General features: G+C 40.6%; 1 protein-coding gene across 1 annotated transcript; it reads left to right on the top strand.

Annotated features, from left to right (window-relative positions):
- Positions 1–458: 458 nt before the first annotated feature.
- On the top strand, positions 459–20,499 carry LOC144516754 (extended synaptotagmin-1-like). The gene is made up of 52 exons (XM_078248336.1): positions 459–1,112; positions 2,303–2,344; positions 3,309–3,443; positions 3,551–3,624; positions 3,715–3,787; positions 3,963–4,052; positions 4,219–4,274; positions 4,452–4,572; positions 4,669–4,845; positions 5,076–5,158; positions 5,380–5,428; positions 5,524–5,613; positions 5,698–5,793; positions 6,304–6,375; positions 6,458–6,544; positions 6,654–6,803; positions 7,025–7,138; positions 7,240–7,416; positions 7,573–7,658; positions 7,751–7,799; positions 8,002–8,091; positions 8,178–8,273; positions 8,371–8,442; positions 8,577–8,663; positions 8,781–8,927; positions 9,345–9,451; positions 9,646–9,823; positions 9,947–10,123; positions 10,257–10,339; positions 10,681–10,729; positions 10,813–10,902; positions 11,101–11,196; positions 11,552–11,623; positions 11,899–11,985; positions 12,082–12,228; positions 12,853–12,983; positions 13,346–13,472; positions 13,559–13,650; positions 13,806–13,947; positions 14,807–14,983; positions 15,082–15,164; positions 15,569–15,617; positions 15,741–15,830; positions 16,543–16,638; positions 16,730–16,801; positions 16,894–16,980; positions 17,079–17,225; positions 17,320–17,468; positions 18,221–18,352; positions 18,460–18,562; positions 19,345–19,397; positions 19,789–20,499. Exons 1-52 carry the CDS (start codon positions 750–752, stop codon positions 19,814–19,816), a joined length of 5,520 nt encoding a protein of 1,839 aa, XP_078104462.1. The 5' UTR covers positions 459–749; the 3' UTR covers positions 19,817–20,499.
- The last annotated feature ends 677 nt before the right edge of the window (positions 20,500–21,176 follow it).

Below are 21,176 nucleotides of genomic sequence, written 5' to 3'. Positions count from 1 at the left end.
TTGTTTGGGTGGAGTCACATTGTGTAAAGTTGAATATAATACCCTCTGCTTCTTCATAAGCCTCATCCGTGTGGGTCTCTTGTACCTTGGGATTGCATTATACCTTGGGAATTATGGCCCGGGCTTGGTGGTCACACCCATGGAGGTCACACCGGATCTAGGGGATTGAGGAGAATGTCTAGTCTGCTGTTTTAAAATAAGCTGGAGCAGCAGAAAGAATTGACCAGCGGTGCTGCGGGTTAACGATTTGAGAGGAAGCAGTGATCATATGTATTGTGTACATATGTCACAGTGAAAGTTACATTCAGATAATTACGTGTAAAATGTCACTGTTCGATAACGTAATGCTGCAGTAATAACGGTAACGTTAATTACTATAAATTAGATGACCGCAGCAGCGAAAGAGTCAAACATGCGTTTTTACTTCAGTGGGCGTGTTTTCATCCATATAGCGGGGCTGGTTGAGGGGCAGAACTTGTTGTCGGCCACCTCTTCTAGACCCGTGCTTCGTAGAACTGCTTCAATTCAACGATAACAAATACGTTTTAATATCATTAACGATGCGACACGGTCGAACGGTTAACTAGCGAGGGTAGAAGCAACATACAGCGGTTCAAACGGTAAATTTAGCTAGCTGACGACAGAAAATGACACGATAGAGTAACTTCACCGTTAAGTCCTAGAAACACTTTTAAACTGAATATTTGTATCCAACCTTAACGTAGTGAGTGTTTCCAGAGGATACCACTATGCAAAGCGACAAATCGGAGCCGAGTAAGGCCAAGGGCGCCGAGTGTGTGAGCACAGGCGACACCGAGAAGAAGGCACTGAGTACCGTGGAGACAGAAGGTCCCAAGCCCAAAGGGATAAGTGCGGTCGCGGTACTCTGGACGTTTGGGAAATGTCTGGGCGCCTTGCTGCCCGTCTACCTGGCCGGTTACTACCGGGTCAGCACCAGCCTGTTGGTGTTCGGGATGATGGTTTACACGGGATGGAAACATGCCCGAGAAGCCAAGGAGGCACGCCTGAAGTCAGCCATAGAGCTGCTCACCAACGAGGAGGAGCACACATTTACGAAAGTGTCCAAAATCAAGCGAGACCTCCCTGCGTGGGTAAGAAATGACCCTACAACTGTCCGCATGTGTCTTCTATCATCAAAAATCCTCATACAACAGCTCTCAACTAGCCTTTCTGAACCCATGTTGACCTAGAATAACCCCACGTTACAGTAAGACGGTAAGTCAAGGTAAAACGTAGTGGACCCTAAAATCATAATACATTATATCATTTGCGTGGTGTTTCCAGTAAACCACCCTAATCATAGCCTTACGCTATTTTTAGCTGTTATGGCGTCACTCACTATTTTTTCTTTTTTTTTCTTTAGGCTATCTGGTAACACAATTGTATTAAAGCTTTATGAGAATGTTTCCCATAAATCAATTGCAGTCAGGCAGTAAGATACAGGCACTGCTTTTCCCAATGTTAAGTGCCAGAGGGGCAATAAGTCAATTTTAAATGAAGGTGGCTGGAAAATGTGCACGAAGTACAATAGTCTTGTTTTGCAAGTTATACGTCCTGAGAGTATGTGCCCAAAATGGAAATGCTGAAACCCACATGGGCCTGTCTTGACTCAGAACATCTAGCCACACCCAAATGAGGTTCCTCTGGATACTTGTTTGTGTTTGGTTTGGTTTATTTATGGATATAGAAAGACAACAAGGGGGGAGGGTATCCAAGGGATAACATGTAAAAGCGAGAAACACTTTTTTCCAACATGGTCCCTGATGTAAGAGAACAGGACATACAACACATGCAGTCCTTCTGAGGTTAAAACAATACAAAAAATAAATAAAAATACACATCAAAATACCAGATACCATTGTTGAGTGATTTCAGTGATTGCTTAAATCCTTGCTTAAATTGCCTAACCACACCGCATGCAGACTCCTCATGGGGCATCTACATATTGCTCTCTCTCCAGTTTGCAAAACAAATGACATGGTAGGATTTTCTTTATGAGTTAATCAATAAATGGATGACATCTCACACACCACAAAAGTAATTGTCACACGTGAAAGATAATACACACAATAGCCAGCTGTATTTTTCAATGGAAATATTTGCGCAGTCTGCATGTCTAAAACATGGTGCAAAAAGCACTGAGATATCAACAGTGATTTTAATAACATTTCCAGACCTGCATCAGCTATGGCTGAATCATTTCCACATCCTATTGTGTGTTTATCAGGTATGCACTATGCATAATTTATGTATGCACCCTCATTGTTTTTTTCCCCTTCAGGTCAGCTTTCCAGATGTTGAAAAGGTTGAGTGGCTGAATAAGGTAAAATATCAGTGGTTTCTCATTTCACTTAATCTCACCATTTACACAAAGACACTAGTGGTCCCTCCTTTATTTAAGCCCACAGCAAACACATCTTGTCTGTTCAGCTGTTGTGTTGATCGACACTTTAAGTAGAGTATGCTAGGTTAAGCGCTGGTGCTAGCTGAAAAGGCCACACCCCATTAGTGAAGCCCTTGCTATGCTACTGTAAAGTCTGTACTGCAGAGAGCAGGCCCAGTGCCAGGCAACCCTCTCAACATTTCCATTTTATTACAGCCTAGCTTACAGGAAGGGGGAGGAGCTGCCCAGCCCTCCCAAATAAAAATAAATAAAAAACTGCAGCCATTGTCCCCCCACCCCCTTTGCTTTTCCAGCCCGGAGAAACAAGGGCAACTAATACGGACATACAGTAATAAAAGTATTCATGCTAACAGGACCACGAGATCTAAGCGTCAGAGAGCCAGACAAAGCAGAGATTTCAGACTGGTTACTGGAGCGGGGGTCAGCAGATTCCCTTGTTGCTCAGACTGCATCTCTCCCAGGAGCAAGCAGCTGATGACTCACTCTCCACTTATGCCAGACTGAGACCAACTTCGGGTTTTTTTCACAGTCACACAAGCACACAGACAAGCAGTGCCTCTGCTTTTGTGCTTTCTCTAAATGTTTATGTAGCAACATTAACATTATGTAGTGATGCACATGTCGAGCATAGGATTCACTGTGGACTAACAGCTGAGGAGACTGAACTGGCTACAGCTGTCTCTTGTCTTTCTTTAGTTTTTGCTTATGGATGCCAAGGCATTTGACTGATCGTTTTGTTACCATGTGGCCAAAATGACAAAGTTTTCATAAATAAGTAGTCTCTGGTTGGAAGGAATGTACATTGTATATATACATATTGTATATATGTATGTGTCTTACTAATAAAAGCAGCTTACAACCATATCGTTGTTGGGCTGCCTAGGTGCTGCAGCAGGTGTGGCCATTTGTCGGCCAATACCTTGAGAAGCTGCTGGTGGAAACCATTGCTCCATCTATCCGAGCCTCAAGCACCCACCTCCAAACCCTCAGCTTCACAAAAGTGGATATGGGAGACAAGGTAATGCCATGGGTAGCTCAACTATAATATGACACAGCTGTAAATATTCACACAAGTGATACATGTTGTTTATATTCTGCTGAAAATGTGCTTTCTGTTGGCTCCAGGCCATGAAGGTTGTAGGGATCAAGGCACACACTGAGAATGCCAAAGGACAAGTCCTGCTAGATCTGTATATCAGGTAAATGTTTATTGTGAGTCACTGTTACCTCTATATTACAGCTTTTAGAAGGCATTATTGTAGATGATAATTTTGTCCTCGTATCCTCAGCTATGTTGGCAATGTAGAGATCAACGTTGAGGTGAAGAGATACTTCTGCAAAGCTGGAGTCAAAGGAATACAGGTCTGTCTTCTTATCAAGTTTAAAAGTATTATTTGACTGAATTACAGAGTAACATGTTATTAATATAAAGAGGTTACCTGTCTAATGGGATAACTGAAATATACAGACAGTCTGCCATTCTTTAAGCATTTATCCATGGTTTTCATGAGCATCCTTTCTGCTTTTCTGTCCTTAGCTACATGGGATGATGCGGGTGATTCTGGAGCCTCTGATTGGAGATGTGCCCATAGTGGGTGCGGTCACCATGTTTTTCATACAGCGGCCTGTACGTCCATCTACATTCACCTCTATTTGCCCTTTTCTTGTTGCCCCTCAACGCCCATTCCTGTGACCATCATGTATCTCAGTAGACTTGTATGCTTTTCATACTATTGATTTTGCATCAATCTTGATTGATGTGCAGCACATTCCTCTGCCTTATCTGTTCCTAGAAACTAGACATCAATTGGACTGGACTGACTAATTTGTTGGACATCCCTGGACTGAAGTGAGTCATAGTGGAATAACCTTTCTTTGGTTTACACATTAGTAACAGCCACAACCTTATAATAAACACAACCTCACAATATTTTATTAATGTGTGGGTTTTATCATACGGTGAATAACAAATGATATAGACGATACAGCAGTACATTTCAATTGAAATGTTGTTTCTTTGTCTCAGTATCATGTCTGACAGCATGATTATGGATGCCATTGCCTCCTTCTTGGTGCTGCCCAACCGCCTGGTTGTCCCTCTGGTTCCAGACCTGCATGTGGCCCAACTACGCTCTCCATTGCCCAGGGTAAAGCCTGAATACAGATAGAGGGAGACTATTATATCATTTCACATCTCAGTCAACACCAGTATATTACATTTTGGTCCTATTTTTCCTTCTTAGGGTGTGGTACGCATCCATCTACTGGAGGCACAGAATCTAGCAGCCAAGGACAACTACGTGAAAGGGGTTATGGCTGGCTTGTCGGACCCATATGCCATATTGAGGGTTGGCCCTCAGACCTTCACCTCCAAACATGTTGACAACACAGACTCTCCCAAGTGGGAAGAGATGTATGAGGTAAGAAGAATGGAAAGTTTTTTTTTGAAAAGCTTAACATTTGTGTCGTCATTGCACAGGTATTAGAAGACTCAATCATATATCATTTAATGTTGTTCTGTATTTGAGGGATTAGACTGTTACAGCACTGGGAATGTTCATTTTCATTCATGGTCGCATGAGGCTGCAGCCAGCTTCCACACAAATCCCTCTGTCAGTCTTCATGTCCTTGTGTGTGTCTGGTACATCAGGTTATAGTCCATGAGGTGCCTGGTCAAGAGTTGGAGGTGGAGGTATATGACAAAGACACAGACCAGGATGATTTCCTGGGCAGGTACATATGCATATTCATGTCTCTTGTGTGCCTACGTTAAATCTTGCATTGTCACCTTTCATCTGTCACCTTTCCTGGCCAGTTGAAAAAGTACACTACCTTTTTTTGAAGCATGTATTTGTACTTTTGAAGATACAGCTTCTGCTTTCTATGATATGATCTTTTTTCATTCAGCAATACATTTTCTTCTTTTTATTGAATTCTGTCTTACCTCCATATAGGACCAAATTGGATTTGGGCATTGTGAAGAAATCCATAGTTGTCGATAATGTAAGTAAAACGCTGTTATCGTCTCAGTCGCTGTTTGTGTAAGCAGTTTTTTTAATCTTTGGATTGTAAATGTATGCCTGTGGCTGTCTTCCCAGTGGTTCACTTTGAAAGAAACTCCGTCAGGACGGGTTCATTTCAGACTGGAGTGGTTGGACTTGCTGTCTAGCACTGATCGACTTGAGCAGGTCTGAGTCATTTCCACTGATGCATTACTCTTAAGGAAATTCTAGAGTTAATGTATTTTTTTTCTGTTTGCATTTCTACCCCAGATCCTAAAGAGGAATGAAAGCGTCACCAGTAAGACTGCCGATCCACCTTCTTCAGCCATCTTAGTTGTATATCTGGACAAGGCTGAGGCACTTCCTGTGAGTCATATATCTCTACCCTCTCTGCCCATGTTCGTGCTCAGTTCATAGCTGCTTCCTGTGTGTGTTTAAACTGGGGCAGAGCTGTAACTGCCACCTGTCCTGACATTCCACAAAGTTGTTGCCTTGGCCTCAAACCCTGTGCTCTCCATTGCAGTGTGGATGAGTGTGGCAAACTTTATCCAAGGCTGTTAAACACACATTTCCTACTTTGCCAGTTTCTGCTGTCATATCATACACAAAAGGGAACAGCAGTGGCACAATCTTTGAAATGAAACTCAGTCTTTGTGGTTTCTTTCGATGCAAATGTATCCTTCCTGATTATGCCGTGCAGTGTGGTGCCTCCTTTCAGTTACGGTATTTGTGCTGTTGCTATGGTAGCCTTATTATTCACATCAACCACATGCTGTCATGGTGGTAGATTAAGTCTATTTATCGCTCTGCTCTTGGTTACAGAATGTCATTGTTCACATGCCTTACTGTGTATTCATATTTTTCTGATTCGTTTAGATGAAGAAGGGAAATAAGGAACCCAATCCCATGGTGCAGTTGTCTGTGCAGGACATCACTAGAGAGAGCAAGGTAAATCTACTGGGAAAGTCCATTATAATTCTGTACCTTTTTATTCCTATTTTATATGCACACTATTTATTCTTGCATTTAGACTTGTTACACAACCATTAATCCCGGGTGGGAGGAAGCTTTTACATTCTTCATCCAGGATCCTCGCAAGCAGGACATAGACATTCAGGTAACCGCTCATAAGATCAGCTTCTCTGCACTGACATTTGTGTTTGGTATTCTAATAGCCAAACATGTTGTGGTCTTATTTTGGCTTCCCTTCATGTTAAATCAACCAGGTGAAGGACGCTGACCGTGTGCAGACATTGGGCAGTCTGACCATCCCTTTGTCCCGTCTGCTGTCCAATTCCAATCTTTCTCTGGACCAGTGGTTTCAGCTGAACAACTCTGGATCTGCCAGTCGCATCTATATCAACACAGTTCTCAGGGTAAATGGCAACCTATTCACTGAACCTGCACTGCATTAGACCAATTAATGACCAATAAATAGACTGGGGATAAAAACAAGCACAATGTAGGAGGTTATTAATCATACAAACCAAACATTTAGATTTTGTTCAAACCTTTTTCATATGTATAATGGTGTCTCAACTGAGATTAAATGAGACCAGTATCTGGGGGTTCTCTCTTCTTTTCTATTGTAACATAGGTTCTGTGGTTAGATGAGGACCGTATTCCATCTGATGTGTCATCTAATCTGGAGGCTGGAATGTCCAAGCAGCTGCCCCAACAGACCTCCCCTCATCCTAGCTTTGCCACAGAGGTAATGGAGGACATTGCAACTATGATTTTGATTTAGGATTGTGTTTTCTTAAATTGCACATTCTTATTCTAATGTTGATGTGATTTTTTTTTTTTTTTCAGGGACTGCTTAGAATTCACCTATTGGCAGGACAGAACCTTGTTCCAAAAGATAACCTGATGGGGGGCATGGTAAAAGGCAAGAGTGACCCCTATGTCAAGATCAACATTGGGGGTGAAACATTCACAAGTCAGGTTATAAAGAGCAATCTTAACCCCACATGGAATGAGATGTATGAGGTAAATAACACAAGATTATGTATTGAAATAACTCTGTTTTGTTGTGAAATGAATAGTAGTGACTGAAGTTGTATGTATTTATAAATGTCTGCAGTATAATTGGTTTGAGAGAGTCCTTTGAAATGTGCATTGTTTTTTGTTTTTTTCACCCTTCAGGTGATTCTTACCCAGCTGCCTGGCCAGGACCTGTATGTGGAGGTGTTTGATAAAGACATGGACATGAAGGATGATTTCTTGGGCAGGTACAATAACAGCTATAAATATTCAATTATCAAAACAAAAAAAATTTGTGGATTTAAAGATGCATTCTAATCTCACATATCCCAACATACAGGCTGAAGATCAGTCTGAAGGACATCATCGATTCTCAGTACATTGATCAGGTGGGATCTCCCTCGCCAAACACATGTGCTGCATGTTTAGCGTAAAAGAGCGTGGTCAGAATAAGTTAACATACCGTAGGTCTAACTCATGTGGGTGCACACGTCTCCAACTCACTTTGATTAGATACTGAACCCGTTCTTATGTACATCCATAACACATAGCACAGTTCCTGTGTTTAAATGATTCCAATTCTTCTTTCAGTGGTACACTCTCAGTGATGTGAAGTCTGGTCGCATTCACCTGATAGTGGAATGGGTTCCGACAGCCTCAGAGTCAGACAGATTGGACCAGGTCGGTCTTCCCAGAGAAATCCTGGATTAATGGACCGTTGCTGATGGGCTTGATCCATACTCACTGGTTTGTTCTTGTGTCTTCAGGTTCTTCAGTTCCATTCCAGGCAGTCCTACCAAAACAAGGCGGTTCCCTCAGCAGGCCTACTGTTTGTCTTTATGGAGCAAGCAGATGGCTTACCAGTGAGTATTTTTCTACTGATGTTAAGGATGTCGTCAGGATATACAGTTAATGTTTATAGTTTGCTTTTATTGTTATTGCCTGTTTGTTTCTCTACAGGTTAAGAAGAGTGGCAAGGAGCCAAAAGTGGGAGCAGATGTTTCTCTTGGAAAAATGTCCCACAAAACTACAGTAAGACTATTCAGTTTAGAATTGATAGTACTATGTTTTAAGCTACTTTCTAAAGCACTGATTGCAATATTGTAATATTGTTACAGTGACACGATATCTGTTAGTAATAATAACTGATTCTTGCATCTCCGAAGGTGTGTGATCGTACCACATCTCCTCAGTGGAATGAGGCATTCTGCTTCCGGGTTCGAGACCCCAGAGAGGATATTCTTGTTGCTAAGGTACGCTGGCTTCAGTGCATTATCAAAGTGGAACAGAAAAGTCATACAGATGCAAGCCGTGTGATCTCTGGTATATAAATACTGCCTTTGCTAAGACCCTGCATTGTGTTTCCCCAGCTCTCCCACAGCTGGACCTTGCCCATTGGTTCCCTGGTGGTTCCTATCAGAGAGCTGCTCTCCGAACCAGAGCTGGTCCTGGACCAGTGGTTCCATCTGGATGGAGCCTCACCTGAGAGTCAGGTTCTTCTGAGGGCTGAACTGAAGGTGGGAGAACTCTCTGTCTGTTGTTCTTTATTTGTCTTCTAAATATTTAGTGTATGTCCTTTTTAAGTTTCATTTTCTCACTTGCACTATCCCTCCCTTTCTGTGCCTCTAATCTTTCTGTGTTGTATCTTATCTGTCTATATATCTTACTCTCTGTGTCTAACTGTTATATCTATTTGAGTCTTTATCTTTGTCTGTATCTATATTTCTTTTACTCGCTGTAACTATGTGGAATATCTCTTTCTGTTTCTTTTTATCTGTATGTCTCAGTCTGTATGTTTTATTTCATTGTCAAGAGTTTTTTTGAGGCAGTTCTTTATATGTTGTACTTGTTCTACTGATATTGATATATACAATCAAGACTAATAAAAAGCTGGTAAACTAAGTGAAATGATAATTATATCAACTCAACTACAGATGCTGATCCCCAGCAAATGTCCCGGTGCCACTGATAAGGCTAAAGTCACTTCAGCGTCAGACCCTTCCCCTGCTCAGCAAAAACAGGAGATAGACACAGTGCTGAGGTAAGATTTATTTATTTATTTGATTAAGACAACTCACATTAATCAACATTTCTGTAAATGCGCCAGTGTTAGCCAGACGGCTAATTTTCAACTGTAGTCCTAGTTACGGTAGTAGCTAATTCAAAAGGTCTGTCTTTACTTTCCAATTGTCCTTTTGTCACTTATTTTTTTATTGCTACTCTTTGTGTTTTTAGGTCAAGTTCAGTGGACGCCCCTCCTGTGGAGACTATTGCCTCTTCAGTGACCTTACATGAAGATGTTGACGTAAAGGAAATGCCAGCTGATGTGACTGAAGAGAAGGTGGAAGAATCACCAAGCCCTGCTATACCACAACCTCCTCATACTTCCCCAGACCTCAGCTTTGCCAGTGAGGTAACATCACAAAATAGTGATCTAAAGTAGCAGATACATGCAATAATGCATTACACAATCATTTAGTTTAAAAAAAAAATAAAAAAAAATACCAATATCAAGTGAAATGATCCCTTGCTGTAGGGGCTGCTGAGAATCATCCTGTTGGAGGCCCAGCATTTGGTTGCCAAAGACAACATGATGGGCGGTATGGTGAAGGGCAAGAGTGACCCCTATGCCAAGATCAATGTTGGAGGGGTTGCCTTTAAGAGTAATGTAATCAAGGAGAATCTCAACCCAGTCTGGAATGAGATGTATGAGGTGTGTATGAAGGACTGTGCAATTTTGTTTACTGTCAGCATTATTTCAAATGAAAAGATGATGATAATACTATGTGAACCACCTCATTTGTTGTAATTAATTTAACTGTTTTAACTGTTCAATTTTCCCTCAGGTGGTGCTGAGGCCTCAGTCAGGACAGGAAGTGCAGGTAGAGCTGTATGACAAAGACATGGACAAAGATGACTTCCTGGGCAGGTGAGGGCTAATGTGGAGGTTTCTAGAGGCTTCATTACCTCAGTGGGGTAACAACAATGTTTACACGGCCACACTTAAGTTATTTGACCGTGAAGGTAATTTATAGGTATATTACCATATGGTGTATATTTGAAAAGTTTGATTTATGGATGAAAAACTCTTTTTTTTTTCTTCTTCTTCTTCTGTGTTTACTAACATAGAACATAGAAACAAACTTTTCACAGCATTAGAAAAATATAATAATTAACATTTAATGTTTCAGGGCATTTTAAGGGTCTGGCTTCATTTTCACAGATTGTGCCATTGTGTAAAATGTGCACAAATGTTTTTATTGTGAGCAGGTACAAAATCAGTGTGGCAGACATCATCCGTTCCCAGTACACAGACCAGGTCAGTATTGCAGTATTGCAGCATCTTCGTTGCTGTGGTGTAAATATGGGCTTTAATTCAGTAAGTGTACATCTCTGTTTCAGTGGTACACTCTAAATGATGTGAACTCTGGACGTGTTCGCCTGATACTGGAGTGGGTACCAGCAGTGTCCCATAATGACACCCTGGATCACGTCAGTTCAATTTTTATCATTTGTTTATGTTTTCTCACTTATTCACGCATATATACTGTATATGTATATAATCTTCATCAACTGCATTGCCTATTCCTCCCAAATCTGTTCCATGCCAAATATGATACCCTGCTCAGTTCACCGTGCCATCAGCGCTGAGTCATTGTTATGTATTTATCATTTGATTCTCTGCTGCAGGTGATGCGGGTGCAGTCTCTCCAGTCTTACAAGAACAAGGCCGTTCCCTCTGCAGCCCTGCTCTTTGTTTATGTGGACAGAGCACACTCATTGCCTGTGAGTCGCTCGGAATTTGGTCCACTTTAATAAGTGTGCTGCATCAGTTTATAGATAGACAACAGTTTGGAAAGCACATGTTGATAAACACATCCTCTATTGGCATAAAGTGAAAACTCTTTCTACTCTTTAAGATATTGTTTTTATATACAAGTAATTACTAGATTAAAATAAATGAGGACTTTCAGAAATAGTTGCTGCTTGCTGAGCTACAATCACTGTTTTTGGATTTTATGATGCAATGATTCAGGAATGTTTTATTTTTTTAAAGAAAGAAGTTGGATCTCGAACCGCTGTTGCCTTAATTACAGAGTGAATACAAACTATTATGTGTTATGTGTCTTTCTGTGTTCAGTTTAAGAAAAGTGGAAAGGAGCCCAAGGCTGGGGCCGAGCTTGTGTTTGGTAACACAACCCACAAAACCAAGGTATAAGACTGATGATAGAGACATTAAACACTTAACAAGAGCTACCGTGTTTAGAATTTCAAAACCTAAACGTTGGCGCCTCCCACTGGTGCTATTAAAAAAGCCAAGGCTTGACAGTAATTCATGCCATTACCTTCATTAGGCTGTTCTAAATGCCAGTGGAAAGAGAAGAGAACTTTATCAAAGTACAATGACAATATATATCTTGTTATTCCATGCTCTGTTTCAGGAACCACCATTTGTCCAACTTACCTCTCCTTTTTTTCTATTTAAAGGTTTGCGATCGATCCAGATCACCTCAGTGGGATGAGGCGTTCTACTTCTTGGTTCATGACCCCAGAGAGGAGATGCTCATAATGAAGGTGAATGTACTGTACTGCAGTATCTGAACACTGCTACCAGTGTCAACAACATCTCCACCTCTGACTGGCATTATAAATGTGTCCTTATTTTGGTAGTTGTCGAGCGAATGGGACCAGCCACTGGGATCTCTTGTAGTCCCTGTGAGGGAGCTGCTCTCTGAACCACAGCTGGTCCTGGACCAGTGGATGCCTCTGGATGGATCCTTACCTGAAAGTGAGATCCTGTTGAGGGCTGAACTCAAGGTAAGAGAATACGCAGAAAGGGGATTATTATACTGTTGTCAATAAGTATGTTTACCTGCACATCAATATTCCACTATTATTATATATAGCATTTTCCGATTAAGACGTGGGATATTCCGGTATTATTCGGGTTTTAGAGGCATTCTTTGGACATGTATACAGGGCATTTGGAATATGCGTCTCAATCGTCTCAATTTTTACCCTAGTTTACACCCAGTTTATGCCTGTTAACGGCTTATGGTCAGCTCTGTGCGTTGCTATGATTGCTGTACACAAACCAACCAGCCTACAGTTAGCAAGGCTGCAGACCCGATAAGAAGGAGAAACGCAGCTACTTTTAAACATTATCAAAGACTTGGATATCAACAGATTTTTGGACATGAGCCGACCTTTTCAAGAAGCTGGTTGAAGGAATGAAAGAGGGATGCTGTGTTCGCACGGTCCAACAAGCCCGCCACCGCTGGTAAACTTTGAAAATACACGGCTACATGTAAACGGGAATATCTGTGGAATATTCACTTTCATTAGCCATGTAAACAGCTTAGTCGGAATATCGTCTTTTTCCGAATAAGGGCAATAACCGGAATATTATGTGCATGTAAATGTAGTACGTATTGTTGACAGGTCCTGAGCTCAAGGATGACTGAAGCTCCGCAGCCTTCTGTGGCTGGTTCAAAGAAAGAAGAGATGGTAATTTCTACTAAACAGGAATTCAAAGCAGCCAGTGAGGACAAAAAAAGTTCAGAGCTGACAAAGTGAGTGTTTTTTTTTGTTGTTGCCTGATTTGATAATACACACATCAAAAATCTGCAGACTGTACTTGGGCCTTATTTAAAAAAAACACCAAAACAATATCACTTAGTGTCATTTAAATATAAAGAGAAGTAAGCAATAGATACACATTTGAAACGTAAGCCAGCACTCATAAATATATTAAGTGTTCCTGTCGGTGGGCTATACAAGCAAATATGCTCCTATAAGACATGATTTGAAAGTATATTTGTAGCCAAGTGAAGCTAAAACATTATTATAAAAATAAATGTAGTTCCATTCAGGAGTCTGGCTGTGGTGTTTTGTAACAGCAGTGTGTTTTTTTTTTTTGTTTTGTTTTTTTTAGACCGGTTGCAGTATCTGGCCAGTTGAAACACTCTGAAGCAGCAGATGCTGCGGCCTCCACACAAGATGCTGCTCCCGCTGAACCAGCTGCCATTCACACCGCACTTGATACATTCCCTGCTGCTGCAGTGAGTCATAGCACATTATAGTCGGTTGTTATTATGTTTAACCTGTCTATTTTCACCTTTATAACGTTCCATGTAATTTTGCTCAGCTGGTGGAGGAACCAAGAGCTCCAGAAGAACATCCCACACAGTCAGACACAGCATTTAAAGAAGACTTTGAACCGCAGCAAAACCAAACAGGGTGAGCTCCACGTCACAGTAAATGAGACCATATTATTTTCCCTTCATTATTGCCTCAAAAGTCCATAAATTGGAAGAATAGAAAGATACCTAACAATAATATTGTGTGTGTGTGTGTGTGTGTGTGTGTGTGTGTGTGTGTGTGTGTGTGTGTAGTACTGGTTTAGGCAACCTTGCTCACGCCACAGTGACTGGTCTTCCCGCTGACACCCTGGGGCCAGCAGAGATCACAGAAATCCCCAAAGCTGGGGCAGTTCTTCCACCACACACCACCCCCAGCCAGAACTTTGGTGAAGAGGTGGGTTTAGTTTATGCCTTGATTAGCAGAGTGGATGTTAAATAATTAGCTTCCACCAACTGTACAGTGGTATTTGTTCTTTGTCACTGCCCCCCCTCCCCTTTTTACATACAGTATTTGCTTTATTTGAAACAATAAGAAAACACCTTCTTTAGCTGTGTACGGCAAGGTGCACGACCCTCCACCCCTCTGCCAAAGTAAACAGTTATATGACGTTATGGTTTTCATAAATCAAGAAAAACTGTTTAAATTGTTTTAAAAACCATAATATCTATCTGGACCAGGGTTCCATCAAAAATAGGTGTGTGACAATTCATCACACTGACAATAATATTCTGCTATTCAATCATTTTGTCCCCAATCATAAGATGGTGACTAGTTTGTTGAACGGATGCTGCTGGGTCTCATCATGTGGGTTTTTTGAATAACACCAGGCTTTTTCCAAACACTGTCAATGTGCCACTTCCTCTTGTCTTTAAATATCATGTTAAATTTCAACTTCCTCTGCTGATTTGGTGGATCTGGTGCATGTTCTACTAAACTGCTGCATAGGTACCTGTGTCATATCAGCTGGAATAGAAACAGACAAGCGGCAGAAAATTAAACGTGACAACCTTTGTATCGTTTATACGATGTACAGAACTCTGGTGCGAAGGAGGGACCTTTACTAATGTAAAAACAAGTTCTAATAGACCATATTTAGATAAGGCAACTTGGAAAGGTATTCTCTATTTCTATCATTTTCGAGTCACGACCCCCCCAGAATAATGAAGATGGTGTTCACATTACCAAGCTACATATGCTGTGTGCTCAGTGACTCCCTGTATGTTCTATAACATTTCCAGTCTTCATCCTGCAGGGGCTGCTGAGGATTCACCTGCTGGAGGCCCAGAATCTGGTTGCAAAAGATAACCTGATGGGGGGCATGGTGAAGGGCAAGAGCGACCCCTATGTCAAGATCAACATAGGGGAAGTTACATTCAAGAGTCATGTTATCAAGGAGAATCTGAACCCAACATGGAAGGAAATGTATGAGGTATGGAGTATTCTTGGTTTAAGCATTGCATATTGTCTGGATTTCACTGCATGTTAAGTATTTTGTACAAATATTGTTTTTGTTTTTGTTTTTAACAGCTGGTTTTGAGTGGGCACAGCATTCAGTGGATCAAATTTGAAGCATTTGATAAGGATTTAGACTCTGATGACTTTCTTGGCAGGTGTGTGTCTTAATGTTGGTTAATCACTTACTTATATTAGTACACAAGATAAAAGGTGTAGAGTCCTAAGAACACTGGTCTGCATGGTAAGAATTCTAACAGAGATACACCTGTCACTTAATTAACACATACTGTAGTCACATCAGTTTGCTCTGAAATGCATCTCCATTCACAGCACCGTCCCGCTGTTGCCAAACATCAACATGAACTGAATATTTGATGTGGGTTGGGTTAATGAAATATTTACACAAGGAGTATGAAAATGATCTGTATTAATCTAGGGGGTTGATTGCTTTTCTGCAGTTTTCATTAAGTAGCATTAATATATTCCATAATGTCAACATTGGAAATCTTTGTTTCTGGACATCTTGTAGGTCAACATTTGCCTGTTTTCATTTTCACAGATTTAGTATCAAGCTAAATGACGTGATCAGATCCCAGTACACAGATCAGGTTAGTCAATTGATGATGATGATCTGAAGCCGTGCCATAAGATTTCTGAACTCTGCTCTGTATCATTTCCTTATATGAAGGTGTGTTGCCCTGCTTCTTTAACCGACTGTGTCTCTGTTGCAGTGGTACACTTTGAATGATGTGAAGTCTGGGCGGGTCCACTTGATAATGGAATGGGTTCCTACAGTGTCACAATCAGTCAGACTTGACCAGGTCTGTCCTTAACTTATGTTGACAGCTCTATCACCCGTTGTTTATTCAAACACTCTTTAAAGGTCCCATGGCATGAAACTTTCACTTTGAGGTTTTTTAACATTAATATGAGTTCCCCCAGCCTGCCTATGGTCCCCCAGTGGCTAGAAATGGCGATAGATGTAAACCGAGCTCTGGGTATCCTGCTCTGCCTTTGAGAAAATGAAAGCTCAGATGGGCCGATCTGGAATCTTCTCCTTATGATGTCATAAGGAGGAAGGTTACCTCCCTGAGAATTTGGCCCGCCCATAAGAAAAAGAGAGACATCAAGGCTTGAAAACAAGCGAAGCATGACAGTTGGTCAAGGCCACACCCCCACCCTCCACCTTGCCCCCACCCTCTCTCCTCCTCAATAGCATTTAAAGCTACAGACACAGAAATGGCACATCCTAAGTAAAGCTCATTGTGGGACTGGCTCTAGTGGCTGTAATTCTGCACCAAGGCTGAATTTTGGGAAATAGACTTCAGATACAGTATTAGGGGACCACTAAGGCCTATATAAAAGCATCCAAAAAGCAGCACGTCATAGGACCTTTAAACATGCACTATTGATGCGTCGATAAGATAGCAGCTACCTACATAATGCTATCCAGTCACTTTCCAACAGACAGGGCACATTATTTACATTGCAAAATAATGTTCAGGCCTAACTTGGCTGTGCTCCATGTCGCAGGTGCTGCAGCTTCAATCTCTCCAGTCGTATCAGAACAAGGCTGTCCCCTCCGCCGCTCTGCTCTTTGTCCACATTGAGAGAGCACATTCATTGCCTGTAAGTTACCTGCAATTTATTTACATAATGTGCAGTATAAAAATGATTTCTCATGTAATAAAAACTTAAGTGCCTCTCTCTTCCTTGATAGTTGAAGAAGAGTGGAAAGGAGCCCAAAGCAGGGGCTGAGCTTCATCTGGGTGAAACATCCTACAAAACCAAAGTGAGACTCTTGATGCTTGATGCTCTATTGTCAGTCTAATAGATGAATTATTATTGTAATAGCTCACTCATGTATGTTCATCATCCCTCAAGCTGTGTGACCGCAGCACCAGTCCTCAGTGGAATGAGTCTTTCTACTTCCTGGTCCGTGACCCTAAACATCAGATGCTTGTAGTAAAGGCAAGAGCTTTATTTACATTTATTTTGCATTTCAAGTTTGCAACAGCAGCAATGTTGGGAGTGAATTTTCCATTGTGTCTCTCTCTCATGAATTGCAGTTGTCCAGTGGTTGGGACCAGCCAATGGGATCTCTGGTGGTTCCTGTGAAGGAGCTGCTTGCGGCGCCACAGCTGGTCCTGGACCAGTGGTTCCATCTGGATGGAGCCGCACCTGAGAGTCAGATGCTGCTGAGGGCTGAACTCAAAGTGACAAAACCCATCTGCCCATACACGTCTTGTATAGCATTTGATAACAACTAATCAATAATGACTTGGCGTATTCTGAATTTGTTTTCAATAGATTCTGGATTCCAAAATGGTGGATATGATCAGTGCAGGGACTCTGCCCTGTGCTGCCTCTGGCTGTGGATCTGGAAACGGGCAGGTGAAGTTGTCTCTTTCATATTCCTCGCAGGAGAGACAGCTCATCGTCATCGTCCATGCCTGCAGGTGAGCTTCCTCAAATAAAGTCAGTCAGAATGTGTTCTCATCAATGATATACTGTTGGTATCATTGTTATTTAAGGCTTGGTTTAAGGAAGGCTTATTGTTGTTTTTTCCAATTCAGGCTTTGTTACAAATTTGTTTTCCAGATATTATGATGGCACATTTCAACATCAGCTTTAGCTTTGAGAAGCTCACCGTGATGTTATTTGGCTTGACCACAGATGTAGCGAGAAGAAGAAAAAAGTCACTACATCCTGATATTAACCCAGTTTTCTGACTCTTTATTTTGTTTATAGTAACAATGAACCCACCCTTTAAGAAAAATCTACAATTTAACGAAGTGAGGAAATTGCTGATGACAGCTCTAATTTACATAGAGGCATTATACTGCTCTAATATACTGGGACTTTAAGAATAATTTAATGGTAACACTTTACAATAAGGTACACAAAAAAATAGGTAGTTAATGATTAGTTACTGTTTTTCAGAAGGGTAGTTACTGTTTTTTGAAAGTAACTAATCATTCGTTACTCTTTAAAAAAAACAGTAACTACCCTTCTGTAAAACAGTAACTACCATTCTGAAAAACAGTAGCTAATCATTCATTACTCTTTCAAAAAACAGTAACTACCCTTCTGGAAAACAGTAACTAATCATTAACTACCTATTTTTTTGTGTACCTTATTGTAAAGTGTTTCCATTTAATATTCCTACACTTTAACATGTACAATTATTGCTTTGTTTTTTTTTGTACAGAGGTCTGTTGTCTCAAAGTAAGGATGGTGTAGACAGCTATGTCTCCGTCATGCTGCTGCCAGACAAAAGCAAAGCCACCAAGAGGAAGACAGCAGTGAAGAAAAAAGACCTCAACCCAGAATACAATGAGAGGTAATTAACTAATTGTCTTTATGTTCCTGTGCAGGTTTTATTTATTTTTTTATCTCTCAGGAACTTTGTAAGTGTTCGCATCTAATCATCTTTGTCAATTCTATAAGGTTCGAGTACAATCTGTCTGTGGATGAGATGAGATTCAGACGCCTCGTTGTATCAGTGAAGAATAACTCGGCCTCGTTCAGGAGCCGCGACGTCATTGGACAGGTCAGTCTGAGACCTCAACCTGCAACTCTGATATCGGTTAAAGTGTTCTGCATCACACACATACAGCAGCCAAAAGCTAACAAGTAACCATCAGGCTATCCAAAGAATGTCACATGTGACTACTTCACATCACACCTAATTTGGGTAAATCCACACTTGTACAGATGTGGCCAAGCTGTGCAGTCAGTAACGGGCCGGCTACATTGCATGCGTAGCATAAAGTAAACCGAGCGGATGCTCCAACACTACACTTCTACTATAATCAATGAAACTGGCTTCACTGGGCATGAGAGCAGCACGTGTGGTGAGCATGCGCCGCAGATTTATTTCTACTAGCACAGTGCACGTTGAAAATGTGTCTGTTTGGAACGGGCCGATTGCTTGGTATGATCGTTAACGAATTTAACACTTCAGCAGAGGTGTTAATTTCCATACAGGTTTAGTGGCTTGACGGTTAACGGTGAAGTATAGATTTGATTTGCAGGGGTATTTTGGCAACCCCCCCCCCCCCAAAAGCAAAAGCTCACCGACTCACACAATCCTACGCTGCGTGTGCACTGCAGGTGTAGCCAGTTAAGAGATATATTCAGCGGCACATCCACTCGGCGAAAGGTCTGCATATGTTACGTGTGCAGTGTAGCTAAAGCGTAAATTCTGCCTGGTAACTTTTGAACTTTTGTGTTCCTAGTTTTCCCTGAATATACATGTTCTGCATGCATATCCTGCTTATTAACAAGATGTACAGCTTATACAGATGTTAACATGTCATTCCTGTTATTTAGGTGCAGATCGAGTTGGGCCAAGTTGACCTGGTTTCTGGTGAATTCACAGAATGGTGAGCAGACTGTATTCAAGTTTTTTAAAGTGATACTCAGATAAAAAAACGGCAGCAAAAAGTTCATAGTTTCCTCTGTTCTGCCAGAGAACAGAGGCTGTGGTCAGCTTGGATTAATAACATTTTCATGATAGAAAAAAAAAACATTAAACCATACATAGAAAGAAGAAACTGACGATTTGTAAGACATTGAGTATACAGTACGTAAGGACAGCAGGGAGCTTATCCTGCAGGAGTAGCTGGATGTTTTTCTGTGGAGTATCACCTAACTATGCTGCTGTTTTCTTCATTTTTCATTGTTTAATGACCACCATTAATTAAATGATTGCTGATAAAATTGATACAATTTAATTCAGTTTTCATAAAATTTCCGTCCCTATATTTATTCCAGGTTTACCCTGAAAGACGAAGCTGAATAGTCGTTCTGCTTGCTTATGTCATACTACAATGATGATGATGTCATCCCTCAACCTGGCATTGAGTGCCACTGCTGCAGCTCACACTAATGCCTTCTGCACACCTCTGCGTACAGTACCACCGTGACAGCCTTACCTGCATCCACCCAGCTCTCTGTGTATTCACATAGTATAGAATTGAACTGCACTGTATATTCACATACATCAATACTCTCACCAAAGATAAGTAGGTCAAAGTAGCTGAGTTGACAAGAATGAAGTGAATGTTCGTATTGACTAAAGGTTACATTTCTATATGAAGAAATAAGTTTTAAGATGGAGTGGAGCAAGTAAAAGATGAACAGGTCTAGAAAGTCATATTGTGTTGTTTTAAATGTTTAAAATCTGGGAGTGTTGTTTTTAGACTAAAGTTTGTTTATGAATGCTAATGCCATTTCAGTATTTTGAATCTGTTTTATGACAGGCTTTCATGGAAGTTATTTTATGTTTCACAGCACATTGCCATGTTTATGTTTGAAATTCCTTTTGAAAATCATTTTATAAGATCTTCTTTCTACACAACATGTATTTGTTAAACCTACGTCACAATTAGATCGTTTGATTTTTGTGTATATTTGCAACTTTATGGATGAGATCCAATGAAAGATGGTGTAACAAAAATAAATAAACAGATTTTGCACAGCTTACTTTTTGCTTTTGTGGAACAGTTTTTTAAGGGTTTAGACTTAAAAAAAGGTTTTATTTATGATTTTCTTAAACATTGTATTACCAGTTCTACTGTGTATACTTGTATCACTTCTTTAATTGTTTAATGGAGCCTATTATTCTGCTGTGATATACAGTGAATGACTTTAATATTTAAATATCATATAGTGTGTCTATTGTAAAAGAAAAGATCATGCCACGTATGACTGATTATGAAAATGTATTTAAATTTAAATTGCAAATGATATGGAGAGTCCTCAAATGTAGGAGATAGCCATTAAGAAAATATGCCCATTACAGATCATAGATATGTTTTTCTTTCAAAAAACAAACAAAGAAAAGTTTTCTTGATTTTTTTTTTATTTTTTATTGTCAGCAGTGGTGGGAAAATGACATGTATTCTTTTGGTAAAAGTAGCCTTCTGACATTGTAAAAAAAAAAAAAATCCGGTAAAAGTCCTCACATAAATATTAGCAGTGGAGTAAAAAAGTGAAATATTTCCCCCTGAAATGTAAAGTTAATTAATGTAGGATCGCGACCTGTAATGGTGCTATTTCTATTTGTCCACCGAAGATTCTAAGTAAAACAATCTTTCAAGTTTCAAAGCTTAATCCCTAAATTAATAATACACTGATGACTTACACTTATCAATAAGTGT

This window comes from Sander vitreus, chromosome 4 (genome assembly GCF_031162955.1).
Source record: "Sander vitreus isolate 19-12246 chromosome 4, sanVit1, whole genome shotgun sequence".
Taxonomy (NCBI): Eukaryota; Metazoa; Chordata; class Actinopteri; order Perciformes; family Percidae; genus Sander; species Sander vitreus.
Note: the sequence above shows the minus strand (reverse complement) of the source record. Positions and strands in the feature narration are given on the sequence as shown.

Bases quoted from the DNA above. Each gene is read 5' to 3' on its own strand.
- LOC144516754 (XM_078248336.1), top strand. From the start codon at position 750: ATGCAAAGCGACAAATCGGAGCCGAGTAAGGCCAAGGGCGCCGAGTGT. The intron at 8,092-8,177 runs GTCGGTCTTCCC...TTGTGTCTTCAG, and splicing joins AGTCAGACAGATTGGACCAG to GTTCTTCAGTTCCATTCCAG. The intron at 11,197-11,551 runs GTGAGTCGCTCG...TTCTGTGTTCAG, and splicing joins ACAGAGCACACTCATTGCCT to TTTAAGAAAAGTGGAAAGGA.